The sequence below is a fragment of the Callospermophilus lateralis genome, chromosome 6 (genome assembly GCF_048772815.1).
Source record: "Callospermophilus lateralis isolate mCalLat2 chromosome 6, mCalLat2.hap1, whole genome shotgun sequence".
NCBI classification, from domain to species: Eukaryota; Metazoa; Chordata; class Mammalia; order Rodentia; family Sciuridae; genus Callospermophilus; species Callospermophilus lateralis.
Genome location: NC_135310.1, coordinates 55,073,859 through 55,093,864, shown reverse-complemented (window position 1 = coordinate 55,093,864; position 20,006 = coordinate 55,073,859). Strand labels below are relative to the sequence as shown.

Sequence of the window (20,006 nt, the reverse complement as noted above, 5' to 3'; positions counted from 1 at the left end):
AGCAAAGAATTGAAGAACAGGACACAGAGATGGCAAGCAAAAACCAGATTTATTGCAAAGGCAACAGAGATACAGAGAGAGGCTTGTAAGAGAAGGGGCCCCAAAGCTGGGAATCCAATGGGGAGATTTTGGCATGTTCTTTTTATGGTCTCTGGAATGTCTTCCTCTCCTTATCTCTTCCCCTGTCCACACACTCCTCACTATTATTGATTGGTGCCCCTTCTGTCCACATATTTTTTAGTTTTTCTATTGGATCCCCCACTTAGGAACGTGAGAACAGAAGTTGTCTGTCTGATTGGGTCTCCCACGTGGGTCCAGGAGCACTTCAAGTAGGAAGTTGACCTCATAAGAAGACCCTCTCTATGCTTCTTTGTTCTGGCCTTGCCCCTGACCCCCTCAATGGTCATCCTGCCCTGGTTGCCTAAGCTCCCTCACTCCAGAGGTGTGATAGTGTGAACCAATCCACAGGCCAGAAGAGCAAGTAAGCTGAGGAAAAGGTGGGAGGCACCCAGGGAGGTGTGTGCAGGGGCAGTGTGTGGAAGTGCAGGCACTCTGGCTAGGATGGAGGACTGTATTTGGAAAGGAGTGGGAGCCATGGAAGATAACTAGAGGGTCCCGCCTTCCTCCTGCAGGTCAGTGCTCTAGTTTCCTCTTAAAAGCAAGAAAAGGAGGAACCATTTAGTTAGAAATGAAAACCAGAAAGAAAGTGGTATAAGACTAATGGGTCTTCTATTTTTGTTCATCACTACAGAGCAGTAGCATTGTAACTTGAATGGCAGGTCATTCAGTAAACTGATGGGGGAATCAACTTAAGTATCATTGAGGACAAGAGTCATAAAAGGGACTTTAGAGGCTATACAGAGGGATCTAATTTTTTTTATAAGTGAGTGGCTGAGGTCCAAAGAGTTGAAATATTCTGCTTGAGACTGCAGGGGAGCTCAGCTTTGTATTCTTCTCCAACACTTTTTCAGAAGATTTTTGACCTTGGCCTGCAGAGACCCCCAAAGCCTCACCCCTGCAGTGTAGGTAGGGCCTTCCACCTGCCCAACCTCTTCTCTGCTCCCCAGGAGTGTTAATGTGGTGTGTAGGCCTTCCCGATATGTCCACTGCCAGTGAATGAAAGGTCTCCAACCAATGGGACTTGTACTCTTCAGAAAGCTATTGAAGAAGCAAGGTTTAGGGGCCTTGCCTCAGAAATAGGTTGGGGAGGTGTTTGGGAAGAGGCAGGAAAGAAGTGAGCTGAGAACAGCCCACACTGATATGTTGGCTAGTAGCCCTTATTCCAGACTCAGAAGTAAAGGGCAGAGCCTATCATTGAACCTTTCCTCCTTGTGAAGTAAGACTTTCAGGACTTACTTATTGGGACATCCATGAAAACCTCTAGGATTGGTACCTGTCAGGGTGGGTGAGCTCAGAGAGAGGAGGAATGAGTGTTAACAACTAATTGACTCAGATAACTAGACATTCCCTGTAAAATAGTGTTGCATTGTGGATTTTGGAGATAAAAATAACAGCCATTACTTGATTACTGGCAAATTCAAATAAGACAACAAAACACCCACAATTCCCAGACACTCCACTGAGGGAAGTTTGCAAAGACTTTGGCTTCCATGTTCAGTTTTTGTAATCTTATATAATAAAATATACCTCTTTGCCATATACAAGAATTTATTAAGTTTACCTTGACATATATCATTTTACAGAATGAACCTTTTTCCTTTAGAATGGTCTTTGATAGGAACAAAAAAAGACAAGTAACCCCCTCCAAACTCATCATTGAATTGAATGTAATCTGAACATATATTGAATATGAACAGTATGCCTTTTTAACAGTTATTCAGGGAAGCAAAGTCAGCATTTGTGAGATATGACATTTATACAGTTTCAAAAGCCCTCTTTAAAAATATATGCATACTTAGAATCAAGAAAGGGAAAAAAATGATAAAGCCACTTGGGTGCCATCTGAGAGGTGGGGAAATGTGATAGAAGAGAAAAGAGATGGGCAAAGACGGTGGTCTTAGCTGATTGCAATGAATATGTCTTACTTTTGATAAATTTTATAACAACTTATGCCCAAATGAACCCACTACTAAGGTCCCTCATAAGAGCCCATGCAAATGAAGGGAACTGAAGTTTATGCCTCATTAGCCTCATGGTTAGTCTTCCCTACAGCTTTCATGGGCCCAAAGTAACATCAGTGCATATATAAATTGCAAAGTCCACAAAGGAGGAATCAATGTACAAAAAAGGCAAAGTCAACGCAGGAGAGTGACTGTATGGTGGAACGCTGAGCAGACTGGGCTCCAAATGCTCATTGACCAAGATCAAGACTAGACAGAGGACACCTATCATACTCTCACTGATAAGGTGGTAGAATAGTGTTTGGAGAATATCAGCTCTGTGCAGAGCCATGTAGTGATGTAAATATGTTATTCCATGTAATCTTCACATTCCCATGAAAGACATTTTATTAGGATCCTGAATTTTCAAATAAAAAGACTAGAGGTAAAGAGAGGTTGATTTACTTTTGTAGAGGATTAAAGGCAGACTTTTTAAATCCCAGGCCTTCACTGCTTCACATACTTCACTGCTTGTCAAGGTCAAGTTAGTTAACCTCAGTTAAATATGTCTGAGTAACAAGGTTGTCAACCTGAAGTTTATCTACTTTTTGTGGTCTAGTCTCTGAAATTTCCAATGCTAAAGCAAAGTACTCCTTGAAATATTTACAGAGACACACCTGATGTGCTATGGCTAAGTTCCAGCTATTACAGATTATAGCATCACTATTTTCCAAGTATAAAGTCAAAAGGCTGCACATACTAAGAAATGCTCAAACAGAAAATTATGTTTGGCTTCTGCATAATGAATATTTGCTGACTGTTAAAATTAAAAGACATTAAATTAAAAAATATTTTTCAATTAAAAACACTTATCAAGTTGCTAGATATAAGATTAACATACAAAAATGAAACAAACTTCTTTATGTTAACCATATGTATTTAGAAAATGTTGTTATTAAAAGTTTGGCACCTGTTGAGGAAGTTTATATCTTGGAATAAATCCAACCAAAAATATGCCTGACCTTTGTGGAAACATATTAAAACATATTATTATTATGTTTTATATAATCATTAAAACATATTAAAATACACAATAACCAAGCTATGGAACCAATGTAGGTGTCCTTCAACAGATGAATGGATTAAGAAAATATCATATATACTACTCAGTCATAAAGAAAAATGAAATTATGGCATTTGCCAGTCAATGGATGGAACTGGAGACTATCATGATAAGCTAAATGAGCCAATCCCCAAAAAAACAAAGGGTGAGTGTTCTGATATGTGGATACTAACTCACAACAAGGGAGGGTGGGGAGGGGAAGAATAGAAGTCCACTGGATTAGATGAAGGGGAACCAAAGGAAGGGAGTGGGGAGGGGAATAGGAAGGACAATAGAATGAATCGGACGTAACTTTCCTATCCTTGTATTTGAATCACCACCAGGGTGACGCCACATCATGTACAATCACAAGAATAGGATCCTGATTAGAATAAATTATACTCCATGTATGTCTAATATGGCAAAACATTCTACTGTCATGCATATCTAAAGACAACAAATAAAAAACATATTAAAGATGATCCAAGTGAACAAAGATAAACCATAATCATAGATAGAAGAGTCAATAGCAGAATAAAGGGTAAATTTTCCCTAAGTTAATCAAAAAACTCAATTCGGGCTGAAAGTATGACTTGATGAGTTTCGGTAGTCACCCATCAGTGGGTGAGTGGGCTCTGGGGTTTCTGGTCAGCAGCAGAAATGTGGTTTCAACATGGGCAGTGGAAGCAAAAAGTGCAAGCTTGAGGACTCCTAGTGCAACTGTGGTAGCAGCTTCCTGAACTCTGGGCAACTTCTGCTCATTCTGTGCCCTCAGACCTCTCTATACTTTTGTAACTGACTCCTATATAAACTTCCTCTATACCTGAAGTATTCAGATGATTCCTATTTTTCTCACCGAACAATGACTGATACAGAGATACCTAAGTGGATGATAAGGTCTGTATGTTTACTTCCCCCTCAAAAATACGTGTTAAAGCCTTACACCGCGACCATATGATGGTATTTGGAGGTGGGGCCTTTCAGAGATAACTGAGGTTAGATGAAATGATGAGAGATCTCAGCGGGGCTGGGATTATGGCTCAGCAGTAGAGCGCTCGCCTCACACTTGTGAGACCCTGGGTTCGATCTTCAGCATCACATAAAAATAAATAAATAAAGATATTGTGCCCATATATAACTAAAAAAAATATTAAAAAAAGAATGGGTGTCATAATGGGATGAGTGTCCTTATAAAAAAGAAACACCAAAGAACTTGCACTTGCTCTTTCTTCTCCCCCTACCCCCCACCCCCAACTCCCATGCACACAAAGAAGGGCCCATGTGAATGCACAGTGAGGTGGCAGCCACCTATAAAAAAAGAGAAGGGGTCTCGTGATGAAGCCTACCTTACCGTACCTTGACCTTGGACTTCTATACCCTCCACAACAGAAATAAATGTCTGTTTTTAAACCATTTATGATATTCGGTATGGCAGAATAAGACAATGCACAGCAAAATACAAAGAAATGCCCCCAAATCCATATGTTAAAATTCCAATTCTTTGAATGGAGATGAGATCTTTAAAGAAGTGATTAAAGTAAAAATGTAGCCATTAAGGTGATACCATAATCCAATAAGACTGGTGTCCTTGTTAGAAGAGGGAGAGACTCTGGGGATGTGCATGCATTGAAGGCCAGTCATGAGAAGAGGCAGCAATAGGGTGGCCACCTACATCCAAAGAGAGGCCTCAAAGGAATCCAACCCCACAGGAATCTTGACCTTGAACTTATATTCTCTCCATCCTTTAAAACTGTGTGGAAATAAATTTCTGTTTCAGCCACCCAGGCTGTGGTATTTTTACTGTGAGAGCACTGGAAAACAAATGGAAAAAAAAAAAAACACAAGTTCAAGAAAATAACAAATATTTGAGGAAAACAATTAAATGACATTAGAAAAATAGCCTGAGAAAGAAGGGGAAAAAAAGAAAATGAGACAAAAATAAGAGACGAGAGAGGCTAGAGAAATGTTGTCCTATTCGCTTCTCACATCCTCCTTTTTGGTTTGTTTTGTTTTACAAAGAGAAAAGGTTTTTTGTTGTTGCTGTTTTTTATTATTTTGAAATGGAGAGACCAAGTAAAGAACTAGAGCAATTACGCAGGGAATAGAATTAATATAAACAGTCTAAATAATTCAGATCAAATGCCTCCTTTATTTCTCTTAGCAATGCTTTCTAAATTCAAAACATCTATATAATTGCCCTCTTATACTTGCCTCTGCACATAATCCCTATACTTCATCAGCACAAGACACAAGATAATATCCAAGAGCAAAATTTCAAGAGCAAAGGAGAAAAAAAAAAACATGAAATTAAAACAATAGTAAGGAAAAACCCAATGCCTACAGGAAACTTGTAAATCTGAAACACATGCTTCTAATAGACACAATTTGCAGTTGAAATAACTGAGATATTAAACTGTTTTGGAGAGACTGTGGTTTTAAGTGAAGTTGGGAAAACAAAATTATTTTAAAAAGACAAGAATCCTTACTACACATTTGAGATCGGCAACAGATCCAGACAGAATTTCAAGTCAGTTTCCAAGATGATCTGCTAACTGGGAAAGTTTACAATGCACAAAAATCCCTCAGCTTCTCTGTCTGAAGGAGGCTTATAGACAGAATTGAGTAAATTTGGAAAAAATAAGAAGGTCAGACTAAAAAACTAACCCCTGGCCCCTGGCAGGTGTGTGTCCATTAACTGAGCCAAAGACTAGCACACTGGTCTGCACTTCTCACCTCTTGGCTCAGGGGGCTGGAAAGCAAGACATCTTTTTCACAGCTCTAGTTTTTAGGGTTAATCATGAAGATAAACATCTTTTGACAGGACTTTTCTAAATAGGACTTGTTGAGAGTCATCTGTGGGCTCTGTGTGAACTGTGTTGCGCATCTTAGCGTAGTAAGGGGATACGTCTGGCACTGGGAACGGCTGGTGGCATCCCCACAGGAATAGAACTTCCCTCTCAGCTCTGCCAAAGATCCCCCACAGATGGGTGGCCTGCTGTAGCTGCAGAGCACCTGAGATGGGTGTGACCTGTCAAGGTGCCAATTAACCTTTTGACTGTAAGACATCAGGAAACAAGACTCCACCCTTGAAACTTTATCCCTGCCTTTGATGTACCCCTTTAAATAAACCACTGGAGCCATCTTTCCTTTGACTAGTTCCAGCTCTTGTGTGGACTGGATGTATCCGGTCTCCACTTTCATAAATATGTTTCTGACTCTTTGTCTTTTGTTCTTCACTAAATTATCTTAGACTCTAAGTTCTCGGGTAGCTTAAACCATCCTCTGCAGGAAGAAGAACCCCCCAGTGAGATGCTGGCCATGGCCCCCTATAAAGACTTGTGCTTAGGGTTATGGACCTCAAAAGAGGGAAAAGATTATTATCAGAAATAGAAACTTCAAAGGGCTTTGGAAAAAGAAACACTCTCCCACGTCCCCTTCCCAAATGACAGTCCCTGGGAAGATGGGGAAGAAGGGGGCACTAGTGCCAATGGGAATATGAATATGTGATATCTTTCCAGCTTGCATGGGGGCATGGCATGGGGGGTGAGGGTTCTCATGACACAGAAAAACAAATATGGGAAAAATATTTGCAGCAATAAGAAAGCATTTTTACGAGGACACGCACTGGGCACGCACACACGCAGAGGCAGCTCGCTTTCCTGCCTGGCTTCCTTTGGGTCTGCTCTGCACCTGACAGGGCAGAGGCCAGGCAGAGCCGGCTGCGAGCGCAGTGGGGGCCGTGCGCGATGGCCGGCCTGTCCCTGCGAGGAGCGGGCACCGTGACTCAGCTGGAGTCAGTGGGCTGTGGCTGTTCTGGTTGCTCCCTTTCATCCCGACCGGTGCTGGATCGGGATGTGGGCCCAGCTCCCACGGACCCACCTACGTACCTGCAGCCTGGGACCGGGAGGCACGCACCATCTGGTAACCAAACTGACTACAGAATATTCGAGCTTCACCAACAGCTTCAGATCTGGACAGAGGAGTGTGATGCTCGTCCCGCCCTCTGGTGGGATGCTTTCTCAACCGAGTTCTTTGAGGATGGTGCCATGTTGACCATCGCTTTCTGCCTGGAGGGTGGACCAAAGAGATACAGCGGGTGTGGGGGGCCGGTGGTACCTGGATTTTATGTTTGATGACATGACGTGGATAAAGACATGGCACTTCAACATCTGGCAGCACCGAGAGCTCATCCTCCGAAGCATCCTTGCCATGCATGCCCAGGACCCCAGAGTTTGGATCAGCTTTCTAAAAATATCACCCGGCGTAGGATGTGTGACACTTGAGCTCATACAGGAGCTCAGGTCGCGCCACAAGACCTACAGCCTCAGCTCCCAACACTGCCTCAAGACCTGCAGTGGCAGAAGTGGCAGCGCTTGGCAGCACCCCCACAGCCAGCAAACGGGCGGGCGGAAACGGAAGATGTCAGGGACAGCACCGTGAGTTCGGGGGGGGGGGGGGGGGGGGCGGGGCCAACACCAGCAGCAGCAACAGTGAGAAGAGCCCAGCCAGCAACTTCGCCCTCTCCAGCCAGGATGTGATGGTGAGGGGGAACCCACTCTGATGGGCAGGGAGTTCGGGGACAAGGACTCAACACCCAGCTGGAGAACACCTAGTGTGACCCGGCCAACGGCAAAAAAAAAACAAACAACTCAGCACCTGACGAGGTCAGCTTTAACAACTCTCCTGCCCTGGGCGCCAACAGCCCTTGGAACAGCAAGCCTTCCTTCAGCCAAGAAAGCAAATCAGAGAACCCTGCACACAGGTTTCCCAGTAAAAGCCCTGCCAGGGCCACCCAGTGCTCTGCCTACCTGCCTGCCCCGCCCCTTGTAGCCCCAGGGAGCCGAAGGCAGAAGAGACTGAGCATCTAAAATGGGCAGCCTTCATCCACCCACTTCATGGAGGAACTGAACTTGCTGGGGGAAGGTGCCAGGATGTGCCCCACAGTGGGCCTGGGCTGGGTTTGGCCCCTGAAGAACTTCTTGGGGGAAGGGGTTACTCATGTGGATGCCTAATGTGCCCCCTGGACCTCTGAGAACTGTATTGACCACTCCCCCAGGGCATTCGCCTCCATCTTCACCCCCAATTCTGGGTTCCCCATTCTCCTGGCTTATCTCCTTCAAGCCTGGGGTTGTCCTACCCACAGACCTTAAGGTCATGGGGTTTTGTTAAACACCCCTTTCCCTAAGTGGCTGGTATTAGAAAGGTAAAGCTCTGGGCTTCTTGTCCCTTCTGCCACTTATCCCAGCTCCAAGGTTTTTAAAACATTAAAAATGCAAGTTTTTTTTTTTAAAAATCACCCATGTTCCTCCTCTTCCCCTTATTAAAGTCCAGTGACCTCCCTCCTCTTGGTAGATGGGAAAGCCTAGGGCCTCAGTGGGGGTGAGAGCAGGGGTGGGGGTAAGCATACCACTTTTCTACAGAGCTTCAGACCAAGGAGACACTTTGCCATCTCTTTTCCCTCTTCCTCTAGGTGACTGGAGTTGGGGAGGGCATGCCATGGGGGGAGTGGGGTATTGATAGCCACATCTTTTGTGACAACCCCCTCTGTTGTCTCTGTGTCCCCATCCTCCAGGACTCTAGCCTGCCCTACAGTGATGGTGACTACCTCTATCCCGCCCCACCCTCCTCCCATGGTGGGTATGTTCTTTACCAGTCCTTCACTAAAGCAGCTGATTTTGATGGGGGGAGGGGAAGCTCCCTCCCTCAGGGAGTATGGAGGCTCTTTGTCACTGTATTTTTTTTTTTTTTTTTTTTTTGGTTTCTGTTGGGCAGGCATGGGATGGGAGAGGGGCTCATCCACTCTCTACCAGAACCCTCTTCTCTTCCTGTGATCCCTCAGACTGAATATCTCATCCTAGCCTCCACTCAGAGGGGAAGGAGCCATTAAGACTATCCCAGCTCTAGGCCCACCAAGGAGAAATAGGCCTCTGTCCACCAGCTGGGGTAGAGGGTCTTCATCTCCCAACACCTCCTCCTCCTCCAGGATCCTCAGCTCCAATTCACACTTGGACATGTGGGGGATTAGGGCAAGGGTCCCATGAGACTAGACCCAGCTCCTGGCTTTGCTGCCTTTTCCTGTGGCCAGTCCCAGGAAGTTTCAGGGCCACCTCTCCCCTCACTCTTCCCTCTGGATTAGGGAGTTTTCATGCCCTGTTTCTCCACTCCAACTGGCACTTCGGGGAGGGTGCTGTCAGGAGCGGAGGGAAAGGGTGAGGAAGGTGGATGTCCCACCCCAACTGTAATGCCTTTTGAGGGGTTGCCATTTGAGTCATGTATGGTATCAATCAATAAACTGACTTTTTGGGTTTGAGAAAAAAAAGAAAGCAGTTTTTATCTGGGCTCAGGGGTGATGCCTGTAATCCTAGTAACTAGGGAGGCCAAGACAAGAGGATCATAGTTCAAGGCTAGCCTCTGTAACTTAGCAAGGCACTTGGCAACTCAGTGAGACCCTGTCTCAAAATCTCCGTTACCAAAAAAGAAAGAAAGAAAACAGTTTTTAAAAATGAGAATTCTCATCTTGGTTTTTATTCCATTTACTTTTACAAAACAATGGTTTAAATCTTTCTTACAAAATTTTTAGAAAGACACATAAATAGCATGCAGGAGACGAGAATAATCGTCCTATAATACTAAGGCATTCACATAAAAAAAACGTGTCAGGTGCTACATAGCACAGAGGGCACATTTATTCAGCAGCAGCAGCAGAACCCTCAAGGTCAATCGCTTCCTTTTTTTCCAGCTCTTTTCCTTTAGTTTTGTGATATGATTTCTCTTTTGCCTCCAGTTGTTCAAATTCCTCCCAAGTAGTTGCCAATGGCTTCCCAGTGGTTTCTGGAAGCTGTATGGACAGTAGTATACTCAGAAGGGCCAAAATCGCAAGGGATAACTTCGGAATTAAAAATAATTATATTAAGTGACATGCCAAGAAAGAAATATGCCCTTCACAATTATAAAAAATACAAGCATTAATAAATGTTGGCGAAGATGTGGGGAAAAGGTATACTCATATATTGCTGGTGAGACTGCAAATTGGTGCAACCACTATGGAAAGCAGTATAGTGATTCCTCAGAAAACTTGGAATTGAACCACCATCTGACCCAGCTATCCCACTCCTCAGTTTAAACCAAAAGGACTTAAAATCAGCCTACTGCAGTGATGCAGCCACATTAATGTTTACAGCAGCTCAATTTACAATAGCTAAACTATGGAACCCAACTAGATGCCCTTCAACAGATGAATAAACTGTGGTCTATATACACAATGGAATATTACTGAGTCTTAAAGGAATGAAATTATGGCATTTGCAAGTAAATGGGTGAAGTGGAGAATTTTCATGCTAAGTGAAATAAGCCAATCCGCAAAATACCAAAGGCTGAATGTTTTCTCTGATATGCATATGCTAATTCACAATAAGGGCCATGGCTAGGGAAGAACAGAGTTACTTTGGATTAGGCAGAGGGGAGTGAAGAGAGGGGAGGGGATATGGGGATAGTAGAATGAATCAAACGTTACCCTATATGCATATGTGATAACATGACCAGTGTGATTCTACATCGTGTACAACTAGGAGAGTGAGAAGTTGTACTCCATTTATGTATGATGTGTCAACATGCATTCTATTTTCATGTATAATAAATTAGAACAAATTTTAAAAAACAATAAATGTGCCCTTTAGAGAATAATAAGTTCTGAAACTTTTCAAAGGGCAATAGAATTGAATTTCACAGAAAAGATATTCTTATTCCCTGGCAAGACCTTGGGTTACTTGTGCTAGACTGGGAGTTCTTTAATTCATCAACTAGGTTTAATTTAGTCACTCATTCATTCATGAACAACTGCAGGCCATCTAGTCAACAAATGCCAGCTACTCTTATATTATTGTAGGCACTCTTACAGTGGGGAGACCTGCACCATTTTTCTAGAATCTTCAGAACTGACCCCTGAGCTGGAACTTGGCAATCGGGAATTGTCTTAGTCAACTGTATCCCTGCCCCAATAAATTATGTACTACCAGCATTCAGCATTTACAAATAAGTAAATGTAAGTTTCAGTGAATCAGAACCTACAGAATTTATGGAGAAACAAAACAAAGGTAATAGAAACTAAAGCTACTTGGCACAGGGGTAGGAAGTATTGGGGGTGTTCATTTGATTTCCTATAAGAGTTGAGTATGATTTCTTTGTAGATTTTTGACACATAAATGGCAAACTTTCTGCCTATGTCAAGGCTGAAATTCAAATCATATTGAAAATTAAAGTCTGCCTAACTATTCTGTCAATCAATATGAAGATGTTGGGTGGGTTTTAAGAACTAAACTTGTATATGTAGCCTGTATAAAATATGGTTCTTCCTTACACAATTTAAACTCCTTTAGAAAAAAGAAAAACTTGCTGTAAAGACCCCATAAAAATAAATTACGGCATGGATTTTCTGATAAATCTACATATGTGGTATTTTTAGAGTTCTGGGAATGAAAATCATAAGATACATAGTGCAACTGTGAAGTGGTGCAAGACCTCATCCATACAGATGAGACCTGGGAAGGCAGTTTCTTATTTTATTTTGCAGAACATTGATGGCCTAATTCTTAGAAATACATGAGAAAGCTTCACCTAGGAGCAAGAGCAGAATTTAAAGTGACATTCCAAAAGATTCTTAAAGGCTTTTTGCTGGTGTCTCAAGACATAGGAGGTATATTCATTGATCTAGAATTGTCTTACATAAGGGTGAAAAACACGGTTAATATGTCTAAAAGCAAAATGGAGTCAAATGGAAGATTCAAGATGGAACTGAATTTTTCTCCTTGGCTTGGTAGTAAGAATAACCAAGCAGTATACAAGCCTAAGACTCCCCAGCTCCTACTTAATCCTGCTCTCCTGGCTAGCTCCCCAAACCCCAAACCAAATATCCCAACAGGCCCCACCCTCCCCCACCTCTCAGCCCTCCTAGCCAGGCTGATCGCTTCATTTGGCCAGATCCCAAGGCCTCTCAAGGACTCCTCAGAGCTCTCCCTGCCTCCTTCCACCAAAGGTCTCCCTCCTTCTCACAGACTCTTGAACTTTTCCTTTCTGATGGCTACTTCCCTTCAATAAAAACAAAAGTTCTTGGGCTTGGGGTGTGGCTTAGTGGTAGAATGCATGCCTAGCATGTGTAAGGCCCAGAGTTTTATCCTTAGCACCACATAAAAATAAATAAATAAAATAAAGGTATTGCGTCCAACTATAACTAAAAAAAAATAAATATTAAAAAAAAAAAAAAAAAGGTCTTGAGCTCAGATAATCTCCAGAACCATTCTGACCTCAGGCAAGTTACTTAACATCTCAACTCAGTGGAAATTTCTGGCACCTGCCTCAAAGGACTATTGAGAAGCTGAAATTAAATAATAGCTTTAAGCTTAGAACAGTGCCTACCCTACTGTAAGTAACCAATAAACACTAGCTATCATTATTGCTAACTTACCTTAAAAAGCAAGATGCTTTTAATATTCTATCATTACTGCTATGCTGTTTGATTTTTTTAAAACATGATGCTTGAACCTTCCTACCCACTTGTCCCCAACTTTCCCTGGATCCCCATTTTCAAATCTCTCTGGCTGCCCTTCTTCAGCTTGACCCCCCTCTCTTACCTCTGCAGAAACTGCTCTCCTAGGCACAGATCTCCAGTCAAGGGACAGTTTCCTGTCCTGCTCTTTCCTGGCCACTGTCCTCTCCTGCCTTTTTCACCTCCTCTTCTCCCTGAGGGTCCTAGTCATCCATCTCCCTGGCTGCTCCTAAGTCTCTGCAAAGACCCCTCCTCCCTCCACCACACCTTAGTGCCATTGCTCTAGGGTTCTGTTCCTCAAGTCTCCCAGATCTGCACCTCCTGGCCCCGCTGCACTCTTGAGTCCAGACCTGGGGGAGTACTCCCTCCTCTATCCATCCTACCTATCCAGCGGCCACCTCCCACTCATCCCTCACCACCCCAATGATGCCAACCTTCTTCTTCTCCAACCTGTTCTTCCTCCTAGGATCCCCTTAGCCCCCCAGAATGACTCTCCCCTCTATGCCACACCTAACAGGTCAATCAGAGCATGTGAATGTGACTTCCCCATTCTGCCCTCTCCAACCCACCTGTATCTTGTTCATTCTTCTATCTTGACCTCCTCAGATCCTTGCTCATCTCTCCAGACTCCCCACAAGGAATGTCAGCCATACTGCCAACAAGGCCTAGCTAGACATGTTCTCTCCCCATTGGAGCCTTTGCTCTTCTGTCTGAAGTTCCTTGCCTTCTTCCTGGATTTCTCTTCTCTCCTTTCCCACTCAGCTCTGACTGGTCCCCAGATACAGAGGAAGGGCTCCCTCCTCCAGAAAGCTGCCCTCTGAACGTAGTCTGGGTGAGTAGCCCTCTCCTGGGTCTCATAACCCCAGTCCTATTCAGGGCTTGTGATGTTTGCTCCTCCAGAACGAGTCGTCTCTCAGGACGGAAGCTGTTCCTTTCATCTGGGTTCCTTAGCACTAGCAAAGGGGTTAGTTCAAAATCAACACTCAAAAATCTTTGCTGGGCTGGGGATGTAGCTCAATGGTAGAGCACTTGCCTAGCATGCTGGAGGCCCCAGGTTCCATCTCCAGCACTTCAAAATACATTTTTAAAAATCTTTGCCAAATAAGTTCATGAACACAGAAAAATGAATTCTTGTCTACCTTTTTTTTTTTGTCATTTAGATTATAAAAATGGTTGATAATGAAAGCATCAGAACAAGTGATTTTCATGGGCTTCTTTTCAAAAAAGAAGATAGAAAATTCTAGAATATGTTTCCATCCCTCAAAATGAAAACACTGGTTCCTTGGGTACTATGGCATTCACATACAAACTACATGGGAAAATTAATCTTTGCTTATTTATTTTTCTTCATTAAAAATGACAAGGAACATCTGTTGCATCCAAAGGAAGTACATTCACAGACTATTTCTGCAAATATACCCAAGACCCTAGAGCTGGAAGTTGTCCTGGAGACGGGGCCTGGACCACTGCTCTGCATTCCCTACAGCACTGTACAGCTTCTTTATCTGCTTAACCTTGTGTAAAAGGAGCTCTGTCACCTTTAAGTTGCAAGATCTTGGGCGAATAATTACTTTCTGTCCATCTGTCTCCTCATCTGTAAGTTGGGGAAGCAATAGTGTCTGCATTACATGAAAACTAATTTCTGCAAAGCACTTAAAATAGAGCCTATCTTTTCACTCCATAGTGCTTAGTGGGCCCTTACAGATACCTTCAAAACATGTTTTGTTTTGTTTTTAAATTTGGCTTTGCACAAGGCCCTGCGTTTGATCCCCAGCACCATAAAAAAGAAAAAAAAATTGATTTTAGTCAATTTATAGCACTTTGCTTTTTATGGGTACATCTGTTTTCTTTTAGTGAATGTCAGTTTCTTGTTTTAAAGAACATCCGTCCATTTTGTAGCCTTTTTTATTTTTTATGAGAAACACAAAGTTCTAGAGCACAAGAAAGATGCTTCTAGAAAATCCCATGCCCTAAAAAGGATGATAGACTTGCCCCAAACACCTCCTGTATAGACCAAACAGCCCATATTACTCCCCCCCCCACTCCCTCCCCACTAACACACACACCTTTTTAAAACAAGCTCTAGAAAATCTGATTGGAGAAAAATATTGCATGGCTTACTTTTTCTCCAGTCTGCTCTGGCCTACTTCTAATAATTTAAGAATCAACTGGTTTAGTAGCAGCCAGGGTATATACTCCATGGTATTTTCTGCACACTATGCCCAATTCAATATTATTGCCTTTGTCATGATGGACACCAGCTTTGGCCAAAACAGTATCAGTAGTCTATTCCAAACATCCTCAAAGGCTGGGCAGTTACTAGCAAGGATGACCAATTTCATTTTGCCTCATCTGATTTTATCCAGAGTCTATTTTGAACACTAACATGTACTTTCCACCTTTCATAACAAGTTGGAGCCTAGAGTAGACTGACTGTGACAACTTCTCCATCTTCTTGGTGACCACAACCCTCTTCCTGCCTCAGACACAGGATGGCCCCCAATCAGGAGCAGCTGCCTAGATGGCTAGAGAGTCAGACAAGCTACACAGACCGATAATGTTCTCAACTTGAGACAGCCTGTGAAAGAGACTGGGGCCCTAATGCCACAAAGAAGAAGACTTTACTAAGCACCTGCTACTGGCCATGTGGCAGCCACCCTGCTAGGACAGTGATCTCCAAGAGCAATTTGCACGCCATTTGTGTGGAACAAGACAACTCAAGCTGGGACCAAACGCTTTGTTTCCTTCTCTGTGAGATTATGAAAGTGTATTTTACAAAAATATATAACTAGCATGACACTCACAAATTCATTATACTATCGTTTAGGACAAAGCTAATTTCAAAAGGCCAACCTGACTGATTTAAGATACTAAGGAAACAAGAATGTGAATGCCACACAAAATGAGGGCATGTCCTATCCCACAGCAGCTCCACAAAGGAGAAAAAGAAACATGCAAATAATAAAGCCAGTTGTGTTGTCCCTTGAAAGAGATGCATGCTAAATGCTGCGCAGAGGTGCATGGGGAATGGAGAGGCTGGGTCATGGTATCCGAGGGGACTTCTTAGAAGGAAGACAGTAGGAAGATAAGGGGCAGTTTGGCCAAGGAGGTGGGAGAAATGAGAATTGTCTTTGGGAGCAGCTATTTAGGCAGAGGCATGGAAGGGGTGTGCTAAGGGTGGAGAGAGGCCCTTTTCTGGCAGCTAGGATCAAAACGAACTCAGCAGTGATGGAAGGCAAGGGGCGAGGGGGGATAAAACAGTTGCCTTCCCCCACCTGCTGACTGGTGAGCGCCTTTTGTTTTTCTAAATCCCCACTATTAAATGGCAAACTGGCCTCCAATAAATAAATATAGAGAAGGCAGTTGGCTACCCTGCCTCTCTGATAGCCCAGTAAGTTCTATGAACTGATGAAGACCTGTGGTACGACGATCCAAGTTTTGGCGATTTCCTTGGTGAACGGAGACACGATGCTTACCACGCGGCCCGCCATGCTGCCACTGCCCACCGCTGTCGACCTGGAAACACCAAGAGGGTAAGACAGCAGCAAGAACCGGAGCATGCAGAGGGTGATGAAGCTACTCTCTAGCACCCCCTTTTTGCCCTCCCAGAACGAGGACAAATGATCAAACTTAGTGACAGAACTACTGTTAATTTTTCAAGAATCGCCCATGATTTATATCTACAGCGTGTGAAACAGTGGTGTATATAAGCATGCAGAGATAATTCCAGACAAAAAGGTGTGTGGGGGGTGTAAACCATTTTTCTTTCAGGAGGTAGGTGAAGCCAGGTGCCTCCTGATCCAACTTAACATTGAGAATAAGCTGAGTCTCCCAGACCAGGAATTTTGTTTAGGGTTAGGAGTGGGATGTTGAAAGAACAAAATATTTGCACATTTGTGCACTATGTCAATTTTTTAAAAGTCAGCCAATGTCTTCATGTATTTTTTCTTTAAAGGTTATTCGAGGACTACTTCAAGTGTGCTTGTTAATAAGGGAAGACTGCTATTAGTACACACCTCTGTAAGTCAATGGGGCCTCATTGTTTTCTGGGTCAAATACATTTATAGGAAACTGATAAAATGTATGACATTCTTTTGAGAAAGAAGTTACATGTTTTCTATGCAATGTCACTATGTTGTCCAGGAAAACCATAGACTTTGTTGAATATTTGTATGTTGGATTTTTTGAAGACATATATGTGTGATTATAAATCAAGAACCAAACACCAAACAAAACAAAAATGTCCTTAAAAATTCCATCATTCCATAATTAACAATGCACATTGACATTATTTGGTTGGGTTGCCACCTTTTTGCATACAACATACATTGATGGATTCAGCATCTATGTGTTAAATCTAATATGTCCCAGGCATTGAAAAACTGCAGCTTCTCCAGACTGAGCACAAATCCACCTAAGAGCCCAGCAGGGTCCCACCAGCTATGGCAAAGCCATTTGTCCTGATTACAGGATGTTTCTTGCCTGGGTATTAACAAGGAAGCCCAGAGCCACAGCCTGAATACACAACTTCCCACACTGTTGTGCTAATACACAACTTACCACACTTTTGTGCTAATCTGGTCTCCCCTGTTGTCACACTTTAAGTGCTGTCTGCTAGTGTACATTTGCACAAGGCTGCCACTTTCACAGTATGAGTCCAAACACCCCTTATCCAAAATACCTCTTCTACTCCTAAAGCTCTACTCCTAGTAACTCATCTCTTGCTGGTGTTAAGCACTGTCTCCATGAAAATCTGTGTGTATTTCACTGAATGAAAGAAAAGGCCAAAACATGTGGATCTGAGTTCTGATCTGACACTGACTAACCACGTGCCTTTGGCCAAGACCCTAATTCTATCAGAGACTCAGATAACAATCTGCAATAATCTCAATAGAACTGTTTTGGTGATTAAGGAAGATATATTTATTATTAGACTACTGACTCTTCCAAGGACTCTGGGTGACCTGGAGGAGAAATAGGGAAAAGAGAAAAATCCACTTGTACCCTCAGACAATTGGGCTGACAATGACATGGGCAGATATCATCAGTTCTGCTATTTTATATTCCTGGGCACACACTAATCTGGAACATTTTTCTTAGATTTCTTCTGTCTTCATCCATCTATCTATCCATCCATGTATCTATTCATCTATCTATCTACCTCCCTCCCTGCCTATCTTACCTGCCTATCCAGGCAGCTAGCCATCTATCTATCTACAGCCCACACAAGAGTATTTACCCATCCTTGAGGCACAGGGCTACTCTGCCCAGGCAGGTGTGTGGGCATGGCCAATTCCTAGTAAAAGTCTTAAGCCTTCACTTGACTAACGGATTTTCCCAGCCCTATATCCATCCTGTTTATAGAGACAAGAAGAAACAACTATGGGCTAGTGTTACATGGACTTATCTCTACAGAAAGTTATTTGCCTTTCACATCTGTAACAGATAACAAATAACATACTCCTTAAATGGTGTACACCACTAGATGAGCAATTAGGTATTTAAAAACCAGCTCTTGCTGGGTGAGGTGGCACACGCCTGTATTCCCAGCAACTCAGGAGGCTGAGGCAGGAGGATCATGAGTTCAAAGTCAGCCTCAGCAATGGCAAGGTGCTAAGCAACTCAGTGAGAGCCTGTCTCTAAAAAAAAATACAAAATAGGACTAGGGATTTGGCTCCGTGGTTGAGTGTCCCAAAATTCAATCCCCAGTACAAAAAAAAAAACAAAAACAGCTCTTATGCAAAAAGCTTGATACCAGGTTCCTATTTATTTGTTGCCATCAAGTTTGGCTCCTTCATAGGCTAAGAAATTATTCAGCCTCACTAACTAAAAATTTTTCTCCTTAGAGAATAAGAACTGCTATTGGATTAAGTAGGTAGTAGGAAAGGACAACTTGGAGGATTTGGAGAAGGAGGCTGTCAAGAGGAAACTATTATAGAACTTCACAAAGGGAAATCTGGGACACAAAACATTTGTGGCACTAGTGTGACACTAATCGATATTTAAACTTTAAAATATAAGGTCATTTTGCAAACAAAGAGCTAAAAAGTTGGACATCACATGGGAAAAAGAACCCCTATTATCCATGGGGTCAGAGCAGTGCATCTTGTACTGAGTGCTTGATCTCCCTGGTTCCAGCAATATTGTCCACACATGAGGGGCTGCACAGAGAAAAGCAGTTTCAGAGGATGCTCTTCTGGGCCTGGAGGTTCTGCTGTGGTGAGAAGGAGAAGGGGAAACTCCAGATCTCCTAACAGAGTTTCCAAAATACTTCTGTCCTCTTCACCACATAAAGGATTTTCAAGTGAAATGTGTTTGAAAAGGCTTTTAAAAAGGTTGAAGCTCCCAGGTCAGTGAGATTCACATTAGACATTCCCAAAGATGGCAGGTGGCAACTCAGAATCATGTGTTAAAAATCCTGACCCTCGTTCTTAGAGTGACCCACCAGGTCTGTCAGGGGAAGGAAGACTGTTATTCTGTACCACATGCATCAGGGATTCTGAGGAGCTTCCAGCTCTGGGACCTCTGGACGAGGTGAGCTTCTCAGAGAGTTAATGACTACTCATGTCATGGGCTTCATTGTGTGCCCTCAAAATGTGGGTGGTGAAGTCCCTACCCCAAAAATCTTAGAATGGAACAGCATTTGAAGTTATAGTCTTTAAAGAGGTCATTTAGTTAAAATGAGCCTATTAATGAGAGGCCCTAATCCAATAGGACTTGTGTCCTCATAAGGAGAAACACCAGGGATGCACACAGACCTAAAAGGGCACAGCCAGAAGACTCCATCTGCAAGCTAAAGAGAGAGGCCTCCAGAGAAACCAAACCTATTGACCCTTTGATCTGGGACTTCTAGCCTCCAAAACTGTGAGTCCCCCCCACCCCCCAGAGGCACTCTACCACTGAGTTACATGCCCACTCCTTTTTGTTTTTCAATTTGAGATAGAGTCCCACCAAGTTGCTTAAGGTCTCACTAAATTGCTGAGGCTGTAGTTCCAAGCCACTGGGATTACAGATGTGCACCACCTCAGCTGGCAAATTTCCATTGTTTAAGCCACCCAATCTGTGCTCTTTTATAACAGCAGCCCTAGGAAATGCATATAGGTGACATCAAAGCATTAAAAGACACCTTCTGAGAAAATTAGCCTGGAATCATACAAAAAGCCAGTGGAAGTCTATTGTATTTGAGATTTTAAATGGTGTTAGGATAATAGGGTGTTATTTCAAAATCATTTCTTTAATAGCCTTGCTAAGGAGACAGAAAGAAAGCCTCAGACTCAGAATCAGCATCATTAGTCAATTTTCC

At 43.0% G+C, this 20,006-nt stretch overlaps 2 protein-coding genes and 1 pseudogene across 2 annotated transcripts in view; 2 read left to right on the top strand and 1 right to left on the bottom strand.

Moving 5' to 3' along the window:
* Positions 1-20,006, top strand: part of Amd1 (adenosylmethionine decarboxylase 1) — a 530,556-nt gene that overhangs the window by 155,351 nt on the left and 355,199 nt on the right. The gene's annotated exons all lie outside the window — the stretch shown is intronic.
* Positions 6,909-8,030, top strand: LOC143401868 (LIM domain-binding protein 1 pseudogene; annotated as a pseudogene).
* Slc22a16 (solute carrier family 22 member 16) overlaps positions 16,102-20,006 on the bottom strand; it is a 36,545-nt gene continuing 32,640 nt past the window's right edge. Inside the window, exon 7 of the mRNA XM_076859459.2 lies at positions 16,102-16,219. Within this exon, the coding sequence (XP_076715574.2) occupies positions 16,102-16,219 (118 nt within the window). The remainder of the gene's footprint in view (positions 16,220-20,006) is intronic.